The sequence below is a fragment of the Podarcis cretensis genome (genome assembly GCF_951804945.1).
Source record: "Podarcis cretensis genome assembly, chromosome: 1".
NCBI lineage: Eukaryota > Metazoa > Chordata > Lepidosauria > Squamata > Lacertidae > Podarcis > Podarcis cretensis.
Genome location: NC_137170.1, coordinates 6,413,470 through 6,438,156, shown reverse-complemented (window position 1 = coordinate 6,438,156; position 24,687 = coordinate 6,413,470). Strand labels below are relative to the sequence as shown.

The 24,687-nt window shown below is 46.6% G+C and overlaps 1 protein-coding gene across 2 annotated transcripts; it reads left to right on the top strand.

Annotated features, from left to right (window-relative positions):
* Positions 1-474: 474 nt before the first annotated feature.
* On the top strand, positions 475-23,149 carry DLGAP5 (DLG associated protein 5). Of its 2 annotated transcripts, none has more exons than XM_079988452.1 (19): positions 475-597; positions 2,479-2,721; positions 3,299-3,519; positions 5,010-5,090; positions 5,539-5,626; positions 6,032-6,136; positions 8,655-8,731; positions 9,121-9,407; positions 10,643-10,779; positions 11,952-12,081; positions 13,568-13,653; positions 13,843-14,003; positions 14,373-14,468; positions 16,672-16,882; positions 18,219-18,420; positions 19,518-19,578; positions 19,687-19,936; positions 20,901-20,950; positions 22,959-23,149. In XM_079988452.1, exons 2-19 carry the CDS (start codon positions 2,490-2,492, stop codon positions 23,058-23,060), a joined length of 2,577 nt encoding a protein of 858 aa, XP_079844578.1. In that variant the 5' UTR covers positions 475-597; positions 2,479-2,489; the 3' UTR covers positions 23,061-23,149. The 2 variants fall into 2 exon arrangements, with proteins under 2 accessions (XP_079844578.1, XP_079844579.1); XM_079988453.1 differs by having other exon boundaries at positions 504-601.
* The last annotated feature ends 1,538 nt before the right edge of the window (positions 23,150-24,687 follow it).

Here is a 24,687-nt window from a genome sequence, read left to right as displayed (position 1 = left end):
AAATTCTTTAAAAAATAGAATCAATGTTTGTCTCTCTTCACATTAAATAAATAAGACCTGATTTAGGGGGGGAAAATACAACAGAAATTCTGTTGCTTGCTTGCCGGTTGCAGTAGAAACTACGTTTTTTTAAAAAAAAAAATCGAATTCCTGGAGTTTCCAGGAGGAGCATCGAGTCCCGCCAGTACCTAATTGGCGTGCGCCTCTGCATTTACCTACCTCTATGCCAGCGGCTCTCTGAAAGGAAGAAGCCAGCCAATGAAAGAACGAGTGACTGAGTTATCCACTTCGGAGCCAATGAAAGAGCGAGTGACGGAATTCTCCACTTCGGGCCAATCAGTGGCCGTGGAGTGCGGCGGAGGGCGTGGAAAAGAGAGACGCGGCCCGAAAGAAGAAGGCGGGGCCGACGTTGTTGTTTCCACCCCCAACCAAAGCGCGCTTGAGCAAGCGAGCCTCCAATTGGTGGGCAAAGCAGCCAATGGGCGGCCTGCATTCTGACGCCGGCGACCAATCAGCGACGGGGACTATAATATTTGAATCTGAGGCGAGCCGAGAGGCGGTTTGGGGGTCGGCGGTGGAGCGGGTAGGTCGCGTTTGGTGAGTTGAGCGGCCGGCCCCCTAAAATGGGATGGGGGCGGGTGAAAGAAGGGGCTGAGGGGGTGGAGGACCGGTCGCTCGGCGGCTCGTTCGTGTGGGGGAAGCTTCGGCCGAGCGGTAGTCCTCCTTCGCGGAGTGTGTCTGCGGAACTCCCTGCCACAAGATAACCGCCTACTTGGACGGCCTTCACAATGATGGTTAGGTAGATTCGCGGAGGCTGCTATCGCGGCTGCTCTCCAACGAGAGCGCTGTCCTCTGAATAATTCCGGGATATTCGGTGGCCTGCGATGCCAGTCCTTCTCGGAGTAGACCCATCGGAGTCAATGGCCACGAAGGCTCTGCTCTGCCTCCGCGGCTGGGAGGCAGCAAATGCTTGTGGGGGCCGGTTGGTGGGAACCACAAGTGGGATTCCCAGCTGGGGTACCTGGTCGGCCACTGGGAGATCTGGATGCTGGGCCCCCTTTGGCCTGATCCTGCATCAGGGGACTTACTTGTTGTTTAGTCGTGTCCGACTCTTCGTGACCCCCTGGACCAGAGCAAACCAGGCCCTCCTGTCTTCCACTGCCCCCGGCAGTTTGGTCAAACTCACGTTCGTAGCTTCAAGAACACTGTCCCACCATCTCATCCTCCGTCGCCCCCTTCTCCTTGTGCCCTCCATCTTTCCCAACATCAGGGTCTTTTCCAGGGAGTCTTCTCTTCTCATGAGGTGGCCAAAGTATTGGAGCCTCAGCTTCAGGATCTGTCCTTCCAGTGAGCACTCAGGGCTGATTTCCTTAAGAATGGATCGGTTGGATCTTCTTGCAGTCCATGGGACTCTCAAGAGTCCCCTCCAGCACCATAATTCAAAAGCATCAATTCGTCAGCGATCAGCCTTCTTTATGGTCCAGCTCTCACTTCATACATAGGGAACTTACTACTGTGTGTTAAATTTGCAAACCACCCCTCATCCAAATATCTCAGGACATGGATAGGCAAACTAAGGCCCAGGGGCCAGATCTGGCCCAGTCACCTTCTAAATCCGGCCCGCGGACAGTCCAGGAATCGGTGTGTTTTTACATGGATAGAATGTGTCCTTTTATTTAAAATGCATCTCTGGGTTATTTGTGACGCATAGGAATTCGTTCATCTTTTCTTTTCAGGATAATCTGGCCACCCACAAGGTCTGAGGGACAGTGGACTGGCCCCCTGCTGAAAAAGTTTGCTGACCCCTGCATCAGGATGGTGTTTCATAGCATTACATTCTTCCTGATTGCAGATCCTCAAGTAGCCGCTTCCTCTGCATGCTGGGATATTGTAGTTTTCTCTGTCTGGTCGATTTACAAGGAATTGCAAGTGGGGAAAGGTGCTGTTGCGCTCAAATCCTGCTTAAGGGTTCCCCATTGGGGCACCTCGTTGTCCCCTGTGAGAATTGGATGCTGGACTAGGCTCTTGTATATTGAGCTATACAAGAGGAGGAGGAAGTGGGAAGTGGGTATCTGCACATGGGAGGTCCTGTTTGCATAGGCAGAAGTCTGTTGTGCAAGTGTTGTTGTTGTTGTTTAGTCGTGTCCGACTCTTCGTGACCCCATGGACCAGAGCACACCAAGCACTCCTGTCTTCCACTGCCTCCTGCAGTTTGGTCAAACTCATGTTTGTAGCTTCGAGAACACTGTCCCACCATCTCGCCCTCTGTCGTCCCCGTCTCCTTGTGCCCTCCATCTTTCCCAACATGGGACTCTCAAGAGTCTTCTCCAGCACCATAATTCAAAAGCATCAATTCTTCAGCGATGAGCCTTCTTTATGGTCCAGCTCTCACTTCTAGACATCACTACTGTAGTGCAAGTAGGTTGCCACAAAAGGGCGGGCATCCATAGCATATAATCTTTCTCACTTCGCATCTAGAAAACAGCAGGATGGCTGCCACTTTTGCTGCTCGGTACAAGAAGGACCTAAGTACGGAGGCCTTGAAGACAAAACTTGCCCACCGAAAGTCCATTTCCCAAAAGGAGAGCAGACACAAGGAATTTAACAAAGGCAGGCAGTTTGGACTCATTGATGTCAACACACAGGCATCAAGAAATGGTGAGCCTTCACTGCTGGAGGAGTCAGGTGAAGGATACTTCCTAAGGAGCACCACAAAGTCAAGTAAGTAAAGACTTAAAACTCGTGTTTGACAAAGCACTGATTTTTAGACTCTGTCATTGTAGAGTTTCCTACATCTACAAAGTTAATGTGCTCCAGAGGCCTTATTAACAAAACAGAAACTGATAAATGACCAAGTTCAGACGCCACCCACCCCAGAATTCCTAAGGCACCCAAATGTTAAGATGTTAAGTTGGAGAGGCTCATTTGCTGATGATAGTAGATTTATCAGAGTGGTTAAAACAAAAAGATTGTGAAGAGCTCCAAAAAGATCTCTTGAAAGTGGGCGAACAGGCAGTAAAATGGCAGGTGCAATTCAATGTAAACAAGTGTAAAGTGATTCATGTAGAGGCAGATAATACTAATTTTGCATATTTGATCCTCTGGACTGAAATGACAATGGAATGAGACCTTGGGGTAATAGTGGATGAATATGGCTGCCTCCAATTTAGGTCCCTTTTGGAAGTAAATCATATTGAAATCCATGAGATGTTTTGATGTAAACACAGATGTGATTGGACTGTTAATTCCTCTGAAGTTATGCTGATGGGATCTAAAGTTATTTTTGCTTCCCATGTAGGCCAGAAATCAAGTGCTTCAGCTAAGTCTCGCGAACAGGAACGTTTGGAAATGCTACAGCGTTACAAAGCTGAGAAAGAACTACGGAAGTTAAAGGAGCAGAGAAAGCCCGTATTTAAATGTGGGCAATTCAAACCAGAGGCACCTGGCTTCCTTTCAAAACCATCAAATATACCGGTGCTCAGCAAGCCAAGGGAAACTGTAACAAAAGCAGCAAGTGTGGTGCGTGTACTTAACTCTCCTGTGTTTCTTTTCCATGCTGTTGGGTTGTCCTAGTTTGTCCAAACCAGAGTGGAATATTATGGTTTGAAATAGGTTCTGATTTTGGAGGGGTGGTATGCCTTATGTGGACCAGAAAAAAAGGGATTGGTGGGTAGTAGTTAAGGAAGGAAGGAATCAGCTTGATTCACAATGGGCGCTCCAATAATTGATGTCTGTTATGTGTAATTGTGGTGCTGACAGTCACTTGTGTTCCATTATTAAAGTCAAGGGCCTTCAGAGCAGGGGTTTGCCCAGGGTAGCTTGTTTTGAATAAGATTGTCCCCTGAAGCAGGATAAGGAAAGTACAGTTGTGCCCCGCAAGACGAATGCCTCGCAAGACGGAAAACCCGCTAGACGAAAGGGTTTTCCGTTTTGGAGGCGCTTCGCAAAACGAATTTCCCTATGGGATTGCTTCGCAAGACGAAAATGTCTTGCGAGTTCCTGTGGGTTTTTCCCCCTCCCCCCCTTTTCTAAGCCGCTAATAGCGCTAATCCGCTAAGCCGTCAATGGGCTTGCTTCGCAAGATGAAAAAACCGCTAGACGAAGAGACTCACGGAACAGATTAATTTTGTTTTGCGAGGCACCACTGTACATAAATTCTCATTTCAACCACTCAAGCACTTCCATCAGGGGAAAAATAAGATATGCAAGCACAACTAGGCCATTCTTTCAGTTTGAAAACTGGTGTTTTTTTAGGGGGAAGGGGGAATGCATCAAAGCACAATATTTCAAAGGAAATGACAGGATAGATCTGGGGTGTGGCTAACATTGTGTGTATACCATTTCCCAAACCTGCAATTTGAGCGCACTGGATGTAGGGCAAACGGTGCTGTGTACACAGGTCTTCACCTCAAAGTAGATAAATGCACCCTGTAAGAACAATCTTGATCATGGTGTTTGCCCTGGTTTGCTGGTCACAGAGGTATCCTGATAGGTATGTTAGAGAAAAATAGGGGGGGGGGCTTTTGCTGCCCAACTCCCCAAGGTACTGAGTCCCCCTAAGTCCATAATCTATCAGAGACAAATGGATGGAGGCAGGATGCAGTGAAAGCAAGGCAGGTCTTTATTTTTCTGTTCCAACAACCCCTCCTGGTAAGGAGGTAAGAGAGACCAAGAATAAAGTGTGCAGGAACCTTTAAAGACTTTTGAAATTGTCCAACCTCTTCAGTAGAGACCACCCTAAAAGCATTATGCATACATCATAGAAGGCGGTGGTCTGTCACAGAAATTTGAGAATGTTGCTTCTTTCCTGTCTGCCAGGATACCTGATTATGGTCACTGATTTTAGACAGCCTGGCCATTCTTTCATATGGTTGGCTACTCTGGTTAGGAGGTGCAAATGCAGGGTTTTTTTGTTTTTGTTTTTTAAATGTTTATTGGTTTAAAATTTAATAGGAAATGTGTGTTTCTGGGGGTGATGTGTGCTTACCCTATCTGTTGGGTATTCCTAGGAAATGCGGTTAACAAGGTCAAAGGTGAAGAACCAATTGCAAGAATCAATCAGACCACCAGCTAGACCACCGCAATCAGTGGTTTGTCTTACATTTTTATTCTTTTACATGTGGTTTGAACAGAAAAATGAGCTGCTAGAACTATGGCAGCTTGGTAATAAACCAGGGGTAGGTAGTCTTTATTGTTGGTGTTTTTTATTTATTTCTATAGATGGGGTTAAGTTTGTGTGTTATGTGTGTGCACCTTGAAATTAAGGGTCATGGCCAACTCAAAATGTTTGTAGCTTTGCAAATGTTTTGTGTTAATTTGAGCCCTTAAAGAAATTTAATAATGGCAAAGTAAATCCTAACCTACCTATATATGTTCGGCCAGAATATTTGCAAGTGGGCTTATTTGCAAGAATAGATGTAAGGTTCATATAACAAAGGCAATTGTCTTATTGGGAATTAAAGGAAGGCCCTGTAAAAGTAAATGGATGGTAAACCAAGTTATGCATTTATGAAACTCTGACTCCATTTCTCTCTATAGATGGTACCTAGCAAGGGCTCCACTCCACAAACAGCTCAGCATAACCAGAGGCAGATCTACGTAGACAAACCCCCCAAAGAGAGGAAAGGTATGCATCGTCATCCAAACACTACAGGATTGCCCCAAACCTTTTGGGGCTACTATACATGTGAGATTCTGGATAGCGTAGTGCTAAAGCACTGCTCCTGGAGCTCTGAGTTCAAGTCTTCCATTGAACTCCTGGACATGCAAAGCAATGTGGCTGCAGTTGGAAATGGTTGCATTTGTTAATCGTATGAGTGTGACTCCCAACAGCCACGTACAGAAATCTATTGGCTCCCACGGCAGGTCCTGTCCAGTTATCAGGTCTTCTGTGAATTAATGCCACATACAGCCTCTGCTAAAACGCAGTGGGACTTGATTCTGAGTAGGTTGTGCTGTTGACGTCTTGCACGCAGAATGTGAAATGTTTTAAGGAGTACACATCATCTTCCCCTCTCTCTCCCACCTTCAGGGCTGCAGCCTTCAACTTCCGCAACTGCTGCCAGAAGAGCTACAAGAGCCACCACTGCTGCTATGACCAAAATACCACAGATATCTCGGCCCGCTGTGAGCGCAGGTGAGTGAGGTAGTACATAGCTGTGGATTGGGGAGTGAAACGTCAAGCAATGCATATAGCAACAACTCTGCATTTTCTTCTTGGCCCAAATTGAACTTTCAACATGTTTTTTTCCTCCAGGAACATAGGAAGCTGCCTCATACTGAGTCAGCCATTGGTCCACCTAGCCCAATAGTCTGTACACTGACTGGAAGCAGCGCTCTAAGATTTCTTTAGACAAGGTTCTATCCCAGCCCTAACTGGAAATGCCAGGGATTGAACTTTGGACTTTCAGCGTGCAAAGCAGATGCTCTATCACTGAGCCCTTCTCAAATATTAGGTAAAGGTAAAGGTACCCCTGCCCGTTCGGGCCAGTCTTGACAGACTCTGGGGTTGCGTGCCCATCTCGCTTAAGAGGTCGGGGGCCAGCGCTGTCCAAAGACACTTCCGGGTCACGTGGCTAACGTGACAAAGCTGCATCTGGCGAGCCAGCGCAGCACACGGAATGCCGTTTACCTTCCCGCTAGTAAGCAGTCCCTATTTATCTACTTGCACCCGGGGGTGCTTTCGAACTGCTAGGTTGGCAGGCGCTGGGACCGAGCAGCGGGAGCGCACCCCGCCGCAGGGATTCGAACCGCCGACCTTTCGATCGGCAAGTCCTAGGCGCTGAGGCTTTTACCCACAGCGCCACCCGCGTCACTTCTCAAATATTACTGCTGTAGTAATACTCCGGCCACGCGCCCCTCCCTCACCTGTCCTTACCATTGTTGTAAATAAAAATATGCCCTTTTTCCCCTTATGGGGTATCCAAGAGCCCATATAGAGTCCTTACATAGGTTCCCTATTGGTAGGAGAGAATAACAGAGGCCAACCAGAGAATATTGAGAAGCAAAGCAGCTAGTAAGCTTGATCTTTATTGATCTGTTGCAGCAGGGTGCTCCCCTCACCTGCAGGAGAGGAGGACGACTCACAAAAATGCTGTGCATGGGCTTATAAAGACTTTTGAAATTCCCATCCTCTAGATCAAGATCACCCCCAGAAACATTATGCATACATCCCAGAAGGGGTGTAGCCTAAGACCACCCCTCAGATACATCCCAGAAAAGGCGCATGTTGTTTTTCTCCTGTTGCAGTTTATCTCCTGTCTGGCAAGTTACTTGATTGGATTGTCTGGGGAGCCTGGCCAGTCTTTTGTAGTGGTAAAATACTTATTTCCTGGGCCAGGTCACAGGCTCACACCTTATTCATATCTTAAATGTGTCCTTAAGACAGCATTTGTGAGGAAAGAGACAATGGGGAGACTTTTCCAGTTTGACCTTGCAGAGAAAACATTTGGTCAGTTTAGGAATCAAAATGGTTCCAGGTTGGTCTTCCTGTGCTGACCTATATATGTGCGGTTATGAACATTACCATATATCTAAGACCATAAAATTCCTTTCACACCATCCAGCTGGGTCAGGTTCAGAGAAACGGCGGCAGGCAGCATATACATTTTATAGGACAAAACACATCAAAAGGCTAGTTGCTGCCACCACTCCCATGTACCAGGGCACCAGAAAACGTAACTCAAGGGAGAAAGTTATGCTTCCTAGTTACTGGCTGCCCTGCCCTGCAAGTTACTTTCACAAAAATGCAGGCAGAAATTCAACAGGTAGTGCGTAACTGATTGGTCAGGCTTCTGGACTCAGACTTCCCCCCAGAATGGCACACAGGACAAGAAAAGTTCTCTTTTTAAAATTTATTTTAAAAAAACAGGTTTAAACATACTTTAAAAAGTAGGCACATTCTCTTATACATTTTAAACAGAAAACAATAACGTGGTAAAGTATAGCTAGCTAACATACTTACAAATGAGAGCAAAGGTAAAGTTAGTATAATTTCAAAGTCCTCAATGGAATCTGCATCTCAAAGAAAAGATCTTCATTACAAAGACCCACAGGCAGGACGACTATCAGCAAGGTGGTAAGCTGACAGATGGGTGGATTGCAGAGCGCAACCCGGGCTACTTTCTCAGAGTCTTTATTTCTAAAACTCACGTGGAAACGGAACTCTGATCCAATCAAAATTCTTGATGATGTTTAAATTCACCAATGGTCAGCTAATTGACTAATAACTTAACTTGGGACAGCTGAGCTTGTTAATTCTCAGGAACTTGGATCAAAAGGTTCCTCCTTATTTTCAGAGACTCACCAGATACCCATTCTCAGAGTGATTAGGGTTGATAACTCATTCACACCCAGACAGCTTTGTTAAGTACCAGGTGCTAGAATACCACTAATCACATGGAGAGTTTCTTTTTGCAGATGCCCACGATAAGGATTCTCACTCCCATAGACAGCAAGTCTCCGCTTAAAGCAACAAGAACGCATTCCCCATAAATCCCTTGGCCTTTTTGGTCTCCCTACAATGCTTTGCTTCTTCACTACAACTTCCCTTCCCAAATATCTGGGATGTGTCCCCATAGAAAGCTTTTGAGAAACTTCTTGTCCTTCCATGTTTTGATGAGCTTTTCAGAACCTTGCAGCTTTTCTTGTTTTAGGTTTTCCGCCGCAGAAAAGGGAAGCAAGTAACAGCAAGCAGCAGCAGCAGAGAGGGGTCAAAAATGCAAAAGCAACAGTAAGTGTCTTGGCTTTTCCTAGTGTTTCACACACTGCAACCTTCATATCAATAATCTCTACAGCCCTGTTTGTTAGATTGCTGTTATCAACATGTAATGGGGGAAAGATTAAGAATCTTGAGCAGGGTAAAGGGACTGGATGGCTCTCCATACGTCAGTGGACTTCGCTTCCCATCAGCCAACATTTCCAATGTTGTCTGCTTTTGTAGTTCGCCTGTCTGCATGCATATTTCTTGAAGTGTAACAATGATGGAAAGGGTGTGTGTGTGTGTGTGTGTGTGTGTCGCCCATATGATGCATTTAGGGCAAGATGTTGTCTGCTCCTTACTGGCTGAGAAAAGTCCATATACTTCAAGAAAAACAAATAAACCTTTATGTCCTGTTACAGGGGTTGTGTGGTGTGAAAGAGAATCATTCAGTGGAGCCTCTGATCACCCAAATCCCTTTGGCTACAGCTGCAAAGCTGAAGAAAGAAAACCTGGAGAAAGAAAACCTTCCAGCCCCTACTATCCTGGCTCCTGCACCACAAAGGAGAGAGCGCTCATTTGCCCCTCAGAATTTTGTGTTCAAGCCTCTGGAGGGTTTGACCGCCTACAAAGTCAAGCCAATGTCCCCTTCCAAGGCAGATGTATTCCTGTCGCCCAATCTTTGCTGGAGCCCTGCAGAGACCACCAGGTAATGGGCTACTATAGGGTCCTCTGATGAGATAAGGGGTTGCCCAAATGTTTCTGTAACATCTCTCTGACTTCTGCAAAAATTGTCCTTTTTAGAAACTAAAAATTGGTACTTCCAGCTCCCGAAGGTTTTATCATGAATTGCTGTGGCCTTTGTCCCCAAAGACATTAGCCGCTCTTGATGTGCATCATTTTATAGAACCATGAGATCTGGGAAATCCTTTAGAGTTGACACCTTGACTCAGGCCAATATTATGAAGGCTCAGATCCAGTGTACAGATTTCCTGAGTGATCTGAATACAGTGGTGCCCCGCAAGACGAACGCCTCGCAAGACGGAAAACTCGCTAGACGAAAGGGTTTTCCGTTTTGGAGGCGCTTCGCAAAACGAATTTCCTATGGGCTTGCTTCGCAAGACGAAAATGTCTTGCGAGTTCCTGCGGGTTTTTTCCCCTCCCACCCCCCTTTTCTAAGCTGCTTATCCGCTAAGCCGATAAGCCGCTAAACCGCTAATAGCTCTAATCCGCTAAGCCGTCAATGGGCTTGCTTCGCAAGACGAAAAAATCGCTAGACGAAGAGAGTCGCGGAACGGATTCTTTTTGTCTTGCGATGCACCACTGTATTTGCAAGCCTGACCTCATTAAAAAAACCAGTGGAAAGCTGCCTGCTGTTTATTTTGAAGTAGCTGTGGCAAATGAGTGCACTGCCTTGACCCAGTCAAAATGCCATGTAAGAGAAGCAACCCCCCCCCAATTCCTTCCCTGGCAGGAGAGTTTCTGTGCTATGTCATTAATGGAACTTAAACTGCCTAAATGCTTTAATGTTCTGTCTATTCAGATGCTTGCCTAATGATAATAATAATAATAATAATAATAATAATAATAATACTACAGTGGTGCCTCGCAAGACAAAAAGAATCCATTCCGCGAGTCTCTTCGTCTTGCGGTTTTTTGGTCTTGCGAAGCAACCCTATTAGCGCTATTAGCGGCTTAGCGGCTATTAAAGGCTTAGCGGCTTAGAAAAAGGGGGGAAAGCGAAAAAAATAGCAAGCCCATAGGGAAATTCGTCTTGCAAGGCATTTGTCTTGCGGGGCACCACTGTAATAATAATAAATTTATTTACCCTGCCCATCTGGCTGGGTTTCCCCAGCCGCTCTAGGTGGCTTCCAACAAAAGATTAAAAATACATTAAAACATACATGTAAAACATAATGCCACGTAAATTATTATTTTTCCTAGCCAAGTCCCTGGAGAAGGTGCTCTGGAAGCTTTGCCACAGGACTGTGGGCTGAAACAGAAGGTCTCTAGCCCAGGAATGACAAAGGCAGATCTTCAGGAACATCCATCTGTACTTGAATTTCCAGATGCTAACACAGGTGTGTCAGAGGGGGGAAGAGCGCTTTTGTAACATAGGTGCTAACTTTCAGCCAAGAGTCCCATATTCCACTTTGAACTCAAAACTGGTCCTAGTCCAGTTGCCCTTCTCCCAGCCCCTCCACCTGCAATGCCAACCTGCCTTATAGGTTTGTTGTAAGGCTTTCCTGAGCTATCGATCTGTTCATATGGAATATGTATCCTGCTTCATAGCCCCACAAGGCTTTCAAAGCAGCTAATGAAAGTTTCAAATTTAGGAACAGGAATTGCATGCTGTTTGTGTGATGTCCACCCGAAATACTTCAAACATTGTAAAACACAATTAAAATGCTAAACCTATTTTTAAGATTGTGCCATTTAGTAGACTGAAGCTCAAGTTGATTTTTCATTGCGGCTGAGACTGGAGAGTGATACAGTCTTGAATTGTAAGCTGCTGAACTTCTTGTATCCTCCAATAGCACCTACAGTGGTGCCCCGCAAGACGAACGCCTCGCAAGACGGAAAACCCGCTAGACGAAAGGGTTTTCCGTTTTGGAGGCGCTTCGCAAAACGAATTTCCCTATGGGCTTGCTTCGCAAGACGAAAATGTCTTGCGAGTTCCTGTGGGTTTCCCCCCCTTTTTCCCCCCCTTTTCCTAAGCCGCTAAGCCGCTTATCAGCTGATCGCTAAAAGCCGCTAAACCGCTAATAGCGCTAATCCGCTAAGCTGTCAATGGGCTTGCTTCGCAAGACGAAAAAACCGCTATACGAAGAGCCTCACGGAACGGATTAATTTCGTCTTGCGAGGCACCACTGTATTCAGGTTACAGACACTTCAGGTTACAGACTCCGCTAACCCAGAAATAGTACCTCAGGTTAAGAACTTTGCCCCAGGATAAGAACAGAAATTGCGTGGCAGCAGCAGGGGGAAGCCCCATTAGCTAAAGTGGTACCTCAGGTTAAGAGCAGTTTCAGGTTAAGAACGGACCTCCAGAATGAATTAAGTTCTTAACTCGAAGTACCACTGTATTACGGTTTTATGGATATACAGTTTAAGTTTAAACTTGATAAGTCATCAAAAGGTAGGCAATTAGTTCAACCAGGCGGACTGACACTTATATTGTGGCATGATTTTTTCCCTGTACTTTTTACAGTGTTCTGCAGTTTTCTCTGTAAAAATATCCTTCATCTTTCAGAATGTGTAACTAAAGAAACAATGGATGCGACTCCCTTTGAAAAGCAGATCAGTCCACAGAAAATGGATCTGCCAGCCAGCGATTCATCTGACCCAGCAGGGGAGCCACAACACAATGTGCCCTATTTCAGGTTTGTACAAAAGGGCAGAGGGGTCCAGACTGATACACTTGGGAGCGTGACTGAAGAGAACACTGGCTGATGGAACACTCACTTTATGGGCAGTCCCTCTGCTTTGTATGAGATTCACTTTGCAATCAAAGTAACTGCAGAGCAAAATGCTTGACCCAGTAAAATACATTTTAGTTAGCTGCCCTCTTCCCTTTGAGCTGCACTGTCTCTAAAGCTCCTTTTTAGCCCATTCATCTGGCACACTTTCCCTCTCACTCAGCTCAGAGCCCATTGACACCTCAAACACATCTGAACTCTTAAATGGAGGGATTGGCTCAGTTGGCATTGGGAAAGCCCTTCACAGATGTTTTGCGACTTAATAGAACAGCATGAGAACTTATTAATCATCCAAGGAGATTACCTCTCTCCCAGATTTATCATTATTATTTCTCTAAAACCATTTTATGCTGTCCGTCGTTAGTACAATATTCAATATACGCAGCAATATCTATAACTGAATTAAATGCATCATCATACTAGCAAGGCCTCAAATGGTAAATAAGTTTTTGCGGACCATTTTATCCTCACAACCACCATGTAAGGTTGGTTAGGCTGAGAGACCAAGGTTGTGTGTGATGTTGTGGATAGTTGAATGGGTCAGGGCCTGGCAAGACTGGGCTCAGATCCTTACCTGGACACACAACTCCCGGGATGACTTCAAGGCAGTCGCCCTCTTTCAGTGAAACCTCCAACACAGGGCATATTGTGAGGAAGAAGCGGGGAACCCCCAGGGATGCCACCTGAAGCTGTACTGCTGAAGGGTGGAATGCAAATGCAAATTACTTTAAAGGGCTGGGAATTGGAGCAAAGTTTGTGTGAAGCCCACCCTGTCTCCAGTATTGCCACGTACAGTGGTACCTCTGGGTGCAAATGGGATCCGTTCTGGAGGGTGGGTCAAGTTTTGCCGCATGCGCGTGACGTCATTTTGAGCGTCTGTGCGAGCAGCGAAACCCGGAAGTAATGCGCTCCGTTTCTTCTGGGTCGCCGCGGAGCGTAACTTGAAAATGCTCAGCCTGAAGCACATTTAACGCGAGGTATGACTGTACTTAGGGATGCGGGTGGTGCTGTGGGTTAAACCACAGAGCCTAGGACTTGCCCTTCAGAAGGTCGGCGGTTCGAATCCCCACGACGGAGTGAGCTCCCGTTGCTCATTCTCTGCTCCTGCCAACCTAGCAGTTCGAAAGCACATCAAAGTGCAAGTAGATAAATAGGTACCACTCCGGCGGGAAGGTAAATGGCATTTCTGTGTGCTGCTCTGGTTCGCCAGAAGCGGCTTAGTCATGCTGGCCACATAACCCGGAAGCTGTCTGCGGACAAACGCTGGCTCCCTCGGCCTATAGAGCGAGATGAGCGCGCAACCCCAGAGTCGGTCATAACTGGACCTAATAGTCAGGGGTCCCTTTACCTTTTATGACTGTACTCATTCTGTCTCTGTGCTTTTTTAAAGAAACCTCCTTCGGTGCGAGGCAGAGAGACTGGCATCACACTGCCTTCAGTGGGATGGAGCAGCTGAGGCAGATATTCCAGAGGATGGTAAGTGAAGAAGCTGAAGGAGGAGTTGCAAAATTGCTGTTCTGGATGGAACAGTTTGCTCGAGTCTGTTGCCTGAGTGGCTTTGGCTTTGACACTCCCAAGCTACACAAGCGAGATTTGTACGAATTAGGCTTCTTAAATGTCTCATCAAACACTTTCTTATACATAATGAAATATTCATTTCCGCAGCCAAAGATCTTGTCCGTACCACTGTTGGGCAAACCAGGCTGCTGATAGCCGAGAGATTCAAGCAGTTTGAAGGGCTGGTGGATAACTGTGAGTTCAGACGCGGAGAAAAGGAAACGACCTGTGATGACCTGGATGGATTCTGGGATATGGTGAACTTCCAAGTAAGATCTCTGTTTTTTAAAGTTTGTCTCATATTCAGGTGGTTCTTCAAGAGCGCATTGTCATCCCACAACTTCAATACGGGACACTTATCCTTCCCACTTGCATTGTGTGCAAATCAGCTTTGGGAAGCTGTTTCATTATTTCTGCAGATTTAGCCCTTTGCTTTTTACCCTGTAAGTTTCTTGAGCATTAAGGGCTCTTTGTCTTGTTTTTCAAAGAATGCAGCCAAATGAAGCTTTAAATTTAAGTCACTTGGGGACCTTTTAAGTAACAAGCAACATTAATCAGTTTAATAAATACGGCTAATTGAGCTGGTTAGTCCTGCCGTCGTTGTTTCTTTCTCATTGCTTTTGGTTTTCTGAATATAGGTAGAAGATGTAAAGAAAAAATTTGAGAACTTGAGGAAGCTCCAGGAGAATGGATGGCAAATGGCAGACGATGTCCAGGCCAAGAGACCCCTCAAGGTATGAGAGCCTTCTGTAATTCTGCTCTTGGGTTGTCAATCTAACAGGATTACCAAAAGACAGACTTTCCCAAAGCAACTCCAGGAGGATGCTAAAAAAAACCCCACAAATACTTCTCTCACTTTTTGGAATAGATCTTCACTAGGCCTCTAGGCAGGAAATCAACCTTGTCTCTCTAGAGTAACTGTCACGTAGCCTCAGCAACTGCGACTGAAAACAATCACAGACTGCACTCACATCGCTGACCTATGTATCCTTTGTGCTGTATTTTGGTTTGTGAGCTCATTGGGGATCATGTTTTGTTTCGTCCAACCAAAAAGTGGTCCATGCCATCCCCCATCCTCACCCATCATCTACTTGCTAACCGACAGGGCAGGGTGGGAGACTGGGCACTCAGACCAGAGTCGGGAGGGGGAGCCCTGTGCGGTTCTTTGAATTTGTGCAAACACGCAGTTCAAATAGTACAGTGGTGCCTCGCAAGACGAAAAGAATCCGTTCCGCGATTCTCTTCGTCTAGCGGTTTTTTCGTCTTGCGAAGCAACCCCATTAGCGGATTAGCGCTATTAGCGGCTTAGCGGCTTTTAGCGATCAGCTGTTAAGCGGCTTATCAGCGGATCAGCTGATAAGCGGCTTAGCAGCTTAGGAAAAGGGGGGGGGAAGGGGGGAAAACCCGCAGGAACTCGCAAGACATTTTCGTCTTGCGAAACAAGCCCATAGGGAAATTCGTTTTGCGAAGCGCCTCCAAAACGGAAAACCCTTTCGTCTAGCGGATTTTCCGTCTTGCGAGGCGTTCGTCTTGCGGGGCACCACTGTAGAAGGTGCCAGAGAGAGATGCTTGCTAAGTAAGAGTGATCTGTAAGACTTTCAACCTCCAGGTCAAGCCCGTGCTCTCAGTATGCGGTGGTGGTAATAACACTGGTCAACCTTTCAGGGGTATCTGAGATAATGAGAAGTACACTGATTGCTTGAAATGTGTTCTAGAGAAGTAAATCAAAGAGTGCCTTTAGGAGAAAAAGTCAGGGTTCGATCTGCACATTTTAAGCTGAAATTCCTGCATTGCAGAGGGTTGGACTAGATGACACTTGGGGTCCCTTCCAATAATTCTGTTAATCTAACCAGCGTTTTTGCTGTTTCTGTAGTGAGTGGAGTCCATGTCATTCTATAGTTCACCACTAGAGGGCTCTATATCCCAGTGGAACTTCTGTCAACCTGGGGGCCGTGCAAATGTTTTGGAACTACAACTCCCATCAGCCCCTGTCAGCACAGCTGGGTTGGCACAGGCTAATAGGAGTTGTAGTCCAAAACATTTGGAGGTCCTCAGGTTGGTGAAGGTTGGTCTCACAGGATAATAAGCCAGCTGTATTTGGCTAGCCCTGAAGTTACTGTGGGACACAGGTGGCGCTGTGGGTTAAACCACAGAGCCTAGGACTTGCCCTTCAGAAGGTCGGCGGTTTGAATCCCCGCGATGGGGTGAGCTCCCGTTGCTCTGTCCCTGCTCCTGCCAACCTAGCAGTTTGAAAGCACGTCAAAGTGCAAGTAGATAAATAGGTACCACTCCGGTGGGAAGGTAAATGGTGTTTCCGTGCACTGCTCTGGTTCGCCAGAAGCGGCTTAGTCATGCTGGCCACACGACCCAAAAGCTGTACGCCGGCTCCCTCAGCCAATAATCTAGATGAGCGCCGCAACCCCAGAGTCGGCCACGACTAGACCTAATGGTCAGGGGTCCCTTTACCTTTAAAGTTACTGTGCCAGCTAGTTCCAAAGTTTGCAATCATTATAAGTTTGCAGGACTTAAGCTGCAACCGTCACTGATAAAGCCAGGTCTGGATGCAGCAGATTGTAGCAACTATTGCCTGGTCACAAATGCTTCCTTTCTATAGTAGATAATTGAGGGGGGTTGTGGCGGAGCAACTATACACATTCCTGGATGAGCCTGATTTTCTGGATCCATGCCAGTCTGGTTTCAGGCTTCGGCTGAGATTTGAATTGGCACTTCCCTGGCTGCTGTGGGAGGCATGGGTGAATTTAGTCCTCCAGGTGTTGCTTAAATTCACTAGCCCCAGCAAGCATGGGCAGGGATGCGGGTAATTTATCAACATCCAGAAGGCTGAAGGGTCCTGCACTGTGTCAGTTTTCTGTCTGAGCTCCTGGAAGGTGTCGAAGAGAGTGGGGAGAAAATGCTGCCCTGCCTTTTGTCTTTCAGAAGAAGGCAGCCCCTCAAAGAGCAACCAAAGCAGGGGGCGGCTCTGTTGAAAGGAGAGCAGCCCGAAAGCGCCTTGCAGCGATAAAGGCAGCCGTGAAGAACAAGATGAAAGCAGAAGGGCTGATGGTGGAGGCTGCAGGTCAAGAAACTCCAGAGAAAGTGACATTTGATGGAGGGTTTTTCAAAATTGAATCACCCAGGCCTTTCCCAGGTCAGTGTTGGAGCAGTTCCTTCTGTGAGTGAATTTGGGTGTGAAGAAGAAGCTTTTTTGCTGCAGGGGGCACCTCTGGAAGTCTAGTGCGCTTCTGGTGAGCGTGCCTTACTGGGAATGAGGAGCATGGAAGTGATGGTGAAGCAGGTCTCTCTTTAGGAAAGGAATAGTTTAGGGAACCATGAATTTATCTCCCCACCCCCTACCTCAGACCAAATGTTTTGGTTATACAGTGGTACTTCGGGTTACATACGCTTCTGGTTACAGACTCTGCTAACCCAGAAATATTACCTCGGGTTAAGAACTTTGCTTCAGGATGAGAACAGAAATTGTGCAGCAGCGGCGCAGGGGCAGCCAGAGGGCCCCATTAGCTAAAGTGGTGCTTCAGGTTAAGAACAGTTTCCGGTTAAGAATGGACCTCCAGAACGAATTAAGTACTTAACCCGAGGTACCACTGTACATAACTGTGAGCTAGGAGGCAGTGTGTCTGCTTCCTGTTCTCCATAGACATACACACTCACCACACAGCACAAAGGTTTATTGAAACAACTCCAAAAGTGAGAAGACTCAGTTCTTGGGTTTAAGACCTCTCCTTTAATTGGGCCCTGTAGCCAGTGAAGATTTCACTCTGTACTCTGTACCTGTAAAAGTTTCTAGCTCATTTTCCAGGGCAGTTACATACAAAGGATATTCTTCAGTAATCCTATTGAGAGGTTTTCAGGGTATGAATGGTGGAAGCCATCTCTTAGTTTTCTGAGTGGACACAGCTGGCACACCACAGGTAGAGAGACTGGTAGAGAGACTGGAGCCAATCTTCCGCCATCCCCTATGTCAGATTTAAGCAGTTTCTATATGTTTCAGCGGGACGCAGGTGGCGCTGTGGGTTAAAGCCTCAGCGCCTAGGACTTGCCGATCGAAAGGTCGGCGGTTCGAATCCCTGCGGTGGGGTGCGCTCCCGCTGCTCGGTCCCAGCGCCTGCCAACCTAGCAGTTCGAAAGCACCTCCGGGTGCAAATAGATAAATAGGGACCGCTTACCAGCGGGAAGGTAAATGGCGTTTCCGTGTGCGGCTCTGGCTCGCCAGATGCAGCTTTGTCACGCTGGCCACGTGACCCAGAAGTGTCTCCGGACAGCGCTGGCCCCTGGCCTCTTGAGTGAGATGGGCGCACAACCCCAGAGTCTGTCAAGACTGGCCCGTACGGGCAGGGGTACCTTTACCTTTACCTTTATATGTTTCAGGACACGGGGCAATTCTGAAGAAGCCAGATTTTCTATTGACATGCATGACATCCTAATAGAATATCCATTGATTTATTCCTCCTCTCTCCACTGCTCAGGCAGGACTCCTCAATCTGCAAGCAGGACTTCCAGGCGGATGACTCCAAGATCTGCCAACAGAGCCCTGCTTCAGAGCTGTGCAGATACCTGTATTGTAAGGCTAGGCACGCCAACCGCGTCCAACGCCATTCCTCCTCCTTCGGATCAGAGTTCGGTGTTGGAACCTGCCAGAACTGACCTCTGCTGCATTTCTGAACAATGGTATGCAGTTGGCCTGAATGTGAGCCCTTTTTGGCTGGTGCAGAAGTGACTGTCTGTGTTAGTGAGATCCAGATGAATCGCCTAGTCAGTGGCTATTTCCAGATCAAACTGAAAGTCCATCTTGTCCGGGGTGAGGAATCTGTGGACCTCCAGATATGGCTGGCCTACAGCTCCCACCAGTGTGATCAACAGTCAGGGATGATGGGAATTGTAGTCCAGCATCATCTGGCCACAGCCCCCCCTTCCCTGCACAAGGAAAACACAGTGTTTTGCATAGTAAACAGCAAAAATTATTTTGGGTGTTCACACACAAAGCATGAAACAGGTCCGCTTTCTATTTGTCCCCACCACAGTTATTCTGTCTTGATGAATAGAGGCTCCATTCAGCCCCAAGGTTTATGTAGGCTGGTGCTGTTGAGCAGGTTAGTTGCAGCTGCTGGGTGCGATCCACACTGATTGCAACACAAAAGTTGAAACCCTCATTTGCTTTTGCCACCTCTTGGGCCACAACCAACGCCTGCTCTCTTCCTACACCACAGCGCTCTGCTCAAGACCTCTGCCTTCTTTTCCCTGTGCCAGATGATTAGTTGTATGACTTGGAGTTGAATTGTCATTGGAAGCTGTTCATTTTAACTTGTGCTGAAAATGCCCTTGCGGAGAGCACAATGTAAAAACCCATGGGCTTCCTCTCGCATCTCAGTTCCCTCCGGCAAAAATGCATGACCCAATTTTTGTTGGCCACTGGTACAGCTCTGTCACCTCGGTCTCTTCCAGTGCTGAACACAGCATCGTGATATTTTGTTCTAGCTGTAGGAAGGATGCAGTTGGGGCAGGGGGTGGGATCCTGCTGCTGGCATATTTGCCTGGGAGAAGCAGCTGCTCATTTCAGACAAGTGCTTCTCTGTGCTAATTCACGCTGTAAACTTTGCCCTTGTAATTGTTCGTCCAGTATCTTGGACGTAAACTGAGAGGGAGAATTTGGGCCGCCCTTGTCAGCTGTCATTCACACCCATGCACACCTTCCCCCAAGATGAACGTTTTAAAAACCTAACATGCAAGTTTCTGACTGATGACGAACACATGTGGTCTCCCCCCAGTGACATCCAAGCTGTGGAGGATCCCTGTGCTACAGCAGAAGACATGGCGAAAGAAGCTGCTGTAAGTTGTATCGTCTGTGTTGAATGTGTGCCTGTCCTGAAAGTTCAGAACGGCCCCCGTCTCATTTTGCTCCTTGAAATCTCTCTCTCTTCCTTCCTGAACTCTTAGGATGTACAAACAGCCACTTGTGACAGCGGATCACCCTTGTGTGATATGGATGACTTGATTTCTACTGATTCTCAGGGCCTGGAAGGTTCCATTGATAAAATGGAAGTTCCAGAAGCTACAGAAGAGGTGAAACAGACGATTGCAGATCTGGGCGAACAGGATGTTCTTTCATGGAGTCCCAAGGAGGAGTCCCAGCCTGAAGGAACTTGCTCCCAGGCTGAAGAGCTGCCCACTCCAGAATGTCAAACAGGTAGATTTCCATGGGGCTTTTTAGGCAGCGGGAAGAACCTCTCTGGCCAAGGTCCATGTATTATTCTGTGATTACATGAACAGTTCGGAATTTGAATTCAAGGAGCTGCTTGTATCTCACTCACCACATTGTGTTTTTGGTGCACTTTAAAGACTAACAAATGCATTGTGGCATAATCTTCTATGGAGGTTACAGCCTGTGTGATCAGCTGCTTTAAGCTGTAGATGGAAGGTGGAATTCAGCACAGGGCTGTAACAATTGCTGTTTGGAGGCTCTCCTAACCCCACTGAGCCAATATGGGGGCCCGTGGGAGACGAGGGGGAACCCCAGTCGCTCTAGACCTTGCAAGGGCTAACAGGGTTTGTTAAATCTGGCCCAGAACCTTTAGGCTGCCACCCTAGGCTTGTTTTTCAGGAAAAGGAAGTCTCATTGTGAACAGCGTGGCAGACTTCCAAGTTCACATGTTAAGCATTGAGGGTGGGTGTCTCGTTGCTCCTATATTCTCACCCTGCTGACACTTCCTTGTGTTTGACTGCTATATCTTGAAATGAAGATATTTCCTGTTTGTTACAGGCAACTCCCCATTTGTGCAGGGGTTGCATTCCGACTCATTATGCGCTTGCGTGAAATTGCATAGAATCAGAACACCCATTGAAAAAGCCTCAAAACACTGTGTTTTGCCCCCTTTGGTGACGCTTTCGTGTCACCTCTGGGTTCAGCACTGTGTGCGCATGTGCAGTTGCACACACATCAGACATGTCCCCAACAGTCACTGCCTGTGCTGGTTTTGAGATGGGACAGCGGTGAGTCCCTGCTGTCATTCATGAACCATAGGTACTTGGTAACGAGATGTGTATCCTCAAACCTTATTGACACAGCCCACTAGAAACCCTCTCCTACATATTACTGAACCAGACCTAAGTTAGGTTAAAAAGCCCACTGGAAATATATCCTTATTTTCCAGATTCTCTTCTCGGTGACTTCTCCAGCGAAGCTGCAGTGCTTGAACTCCAGGTATGTTTGTTTGAAAAGGAGCTAATTGGGTTGGGTGGACTTCTAAAGACTAGCAACTGTAACATTTCTCCAATTACTGCGACAAATCTAATGCCATGGTTTCCTGTTAAACATATATACCATATTTTTCTGTGTATAACACCCCTTAGTTTGGGGGACTCAAATTTATGAAAATGGGGGAAGATGACCCCCGTGTATAAGACGACCCCCATTTTTTTAACATTATTTTAGAGTAAAAAAACCCTAGTCTTATACATGGAGATTATGCATAATGCAGATTATGATGTGCCATAAGGAGGCTGCATCGAGTTGCAAAGGACTCCAGCTGTCTGGTGCAATGAAGTCAGGCTTATGTCAAGAAGCCCTTTCTCTTTCACCTCCCCGCCCCCCCCCCCAAAAAAAAAACCCAACTCCTTAGAAATCAGTAACAAATGGACATAGATTATTAGGAAAGTGCAGCCATGGGCTCATCTGAGCAACTGAGCATGAACACATCTCCTCACCGGATCCTTTTCTCAGAGTGAAAATTTCTCTGGATGGCATTCTATCCAGCTTCTTGACTCTTTATTTGAAAAGCACTTGACAGCTTCATGAAGACAAATGGCCAGGTCCCTGCCCCAAAGCAGCCTAGAATCTAAATTCAACAATTGGGGGTGGGGTGGGGAATGTTAAGTAAATGCAGTTTACTTCCCCTCCCGTAGCTGGCTTCAGTTTTCCCCACATTGTGATTTTTTTGTATAGCGCATGCATGCACACACGATTCACAATATATTGCCAGGTCAAAAGTTATGAAACCGATATCACAATCTGGACTTCAAACCAGTTTTGGACAATACAGTGGTGCCTCGCAAGACGAAAAGAATCCGTTCCGCGATTCTCTTCGTCTAGCGGTTTTTTCGTCTTGCGAAGCAAGCCCATTGACGGATTAGCGCGCTTAGCGGATAAGCAGATAAGCGGCTTAGCGGCTTAGAAAAAGGGGGGGGGGGAGGAAAAAGAAGTCGGAAAAACTCTAAAGACATTCGTCTTGCGAAGCAAGCCCATAGGAAATTCGCTTTGCGAAGCGCCTCCAAAACGGAAAACCCTTTCGTCTAGCGGGTTTTTCGTCTTGTGAGGCATTCGTCTTGCGGGGCACCACTGTACAATGATATATCACTCAGCCTTATTTGTCACCTTCATTACTTTGGCAGATCAAAAGCCCTAGGGGAAAGTTAGGCTAACTAACTTCTCTTAAGGCTGGGCAATGAGGCAATTCAGCGTATTACGTTCTTCTAATCTAATCCACACAGGAACTACTTCTGCTTATGACAAGCAACTGTAACGCTACCGCTGCTGTTTATGATAACTATCTATCTGTCAGATGGTATCTCTAAATTCGGTGGGAGGATCCTTGATCTCCCTTTTAGGCTGTTTGCTGCTCTAACCGGTTAGGTCACTTTTTTGAAAGCCCTGGAGGCAGTTGCCTTTAAGCAAGAAGCCTCTGAGTCACTTCTGCTAAGGAAGCCGTTCATTGCATGCATGCATGCAAGTGTGAAGTCGGTGTAAGGCACGCAGCAATGAAAAGAGCTTGGATGCTGTTTGTGAAAGCACTTGTCAGTCTTTTATCACTTGGCTATTATTGAGAGGAGGCAAATGAATGTATATTCTGTCTTGAAATAAGAGGGGAAGTGCAGGTCATAGAATTGTAGAGTTAGAAAGGGACCGACCGAAAGGAGTAACCCCTTGCAGTGTAGGAATCACAGTTAAAGCATCAGGTGACCATCCAGCCTCTGCTTAAAAACTTTGAATGATGGAGAGCTCCTCACTTTCTGAGAGAGTCCATTATGCTGTCAAACTGCTTTTGCTGCCATAAAGTATCTTCCTAAAGCAGGAGAGCAGATTTCTAGCCTCCTTCCAAAAGTTTGAATTTTTCAGCAGTGTACAACATGCACCTGATTTCCATGGACATGATTTATTTACTGCTTTCCTGTCTATATTATATTATATAACCTTCCTTATTTGTTCCCCACAGCCCAGCCTGGATGAAAGCCTTTTCGTCACTCCGAGGAACCAGGCGGAGAAATTTGTGGCCAACCCAAGCAACGACCTCATTGTTTTCTCTCCACTTACTTAATCAGAAGGGGCAGAATAAGATTGATTTTTATTTACAAACCGGGGTGGGTGGGGGGAGTGGGTAAAAGGAATTTTACTGTGGTTTTTTTCCTGTTTTTAAGTACTCCTATTAAAGTTTGGTCTGTGTCTTCTGAGTTGCCTTTCAGTATCATCTGTGTGGGTTCTTTAACATCATTCCTCATCCATAATCCCTCTTCCCTCTCAAAATCAACTAAGATTTTCCCCAAAACAGTTCGGGATCAATTTCTGTTTCAGCTCAGACGTGTCCCGTATTGTAACAAGCTGGGCGGGGTGTATTCTGTGCTGTATGCAGCGGTGGGAAAAGAATAAAACAAAATGCCTCTGGCTAATCTGGGCCAGGAAAATGTGAGTGCTGTGACCTGTACCATTCATGTGAATAAGAAAGCTCTGTGGGTTGTTGCTTTTTAACCTAGTTTATGCTGTGATTTTCCAGATTCAGTTGGAGGACATTCTGTTCACAGGATTATGCCTTCCTCTGCCTTTCACCTCCACTTCTAGGGAGGAAGATAACTTCCTCTTACAGAACCACAAGAGGCTGTAAAATGAACCTTGTCCATCCTCCGGGCCAGTTTCCCAAAGTTTGGTACACATATACCTGGGGTCCACGAAAGGGTACACAGCAGAGTTTGCTCTAGTCCAAATAAAACCAGTATTGTTTGGGAGGTTTTTTGCCCGAGGTATGCCGGTAAGACTGAACACTGTTGGGGCTGAGGTGATTACCGTATTTTTCGCTCTATAAGACGCACCAGACCACAAGGCGCACCTAGTTTTTGGAGGAGGAAAACAAGAAAAAAAATATTCTGAATCTCAGAAGCCAGAACAGCAAGAGGGATCGCTGCGCAGTGAAAGCAGCAATCCCTCTTGCTGTTCTGGCTTCTGTGATAGATGTGCAGCCTGCATTCGCTCCATAAGACGCACACACATTTCCCCTTTTTAGGAGAGAAAAAGTGAGTCATATAGAGCAAAAAATACGGTATGTTCTGAACTACCCTGGGATTCTACAGATGAAAGGCTGAACACAAATTTAATAAGCATGATAATGTTAAGTTTGGTGAGCACCACTTTAAAGGCCCCTGGTTCCCAACCCTTTTGGTACGGTCACCCAAAAGTCCAAATTGAATTGGTATCGTAATTCATCAATGTTGGACTTTAGGACTTCTGAAGGTGCCAGTACTCTATCTATACAGTGGTACCTTGAGTTACATACGGTTCAGGTTACAGACTCCGCTAACCCAGAAATAGTACCTCGGGTTAAGAACTTTGCTTCAGGATGAGAACAGAAATCATGCTCTGGCAGCACAGTGGCAGCAGCAGGAGGCCCCATTAGCCAAAGTGCTGCTTCAGGTTAAGAACAGCTTCAGGTTAAGAACGGACCTCCGGAACGAATTAAGTACTTAACCCGAGGTACCACTGTACTGATAAGTTTTGAAATGTTCCTCCCACCCCCTTCCCCCTTTGCTTGAATATCTGACGGACGTTTAGCTTTTAAAAAGTTACTAATGAAAATCAGAAACCCTCACTCCTAGTAGTCTTGCTCAGCTGCATTCCCACTCCAGCCTCCCTCCATTGCCAACACCCTTTCTAACCCTCTGGTGCCCATAAGGACT

Bases quoted from the DNA above. Each gene is read 5' to 3' on its own strand.
- DLGAP5 (XM_079988452.1), top strand. From the start codon at position 2,490: ATGGCTGCCACTTTTGCTGCTCGGTACAAGAAGGACCTAAGTACGGAG. The intron at 5,091-5,538 runs GTTTGTCTTACA...TTCTCTCTATAG, and splicing joins CTAGACCACCGCAATCAGTG to ATGGTACCTAGCAAGGGCTC. The intron at 14,004-14,372 runs GTAAGATCTCTG...TTCTGAATATAG, and splicing joins GGGATATGGTGAACTTCCAA to GTAGAAGATGTAAAGAAAAA.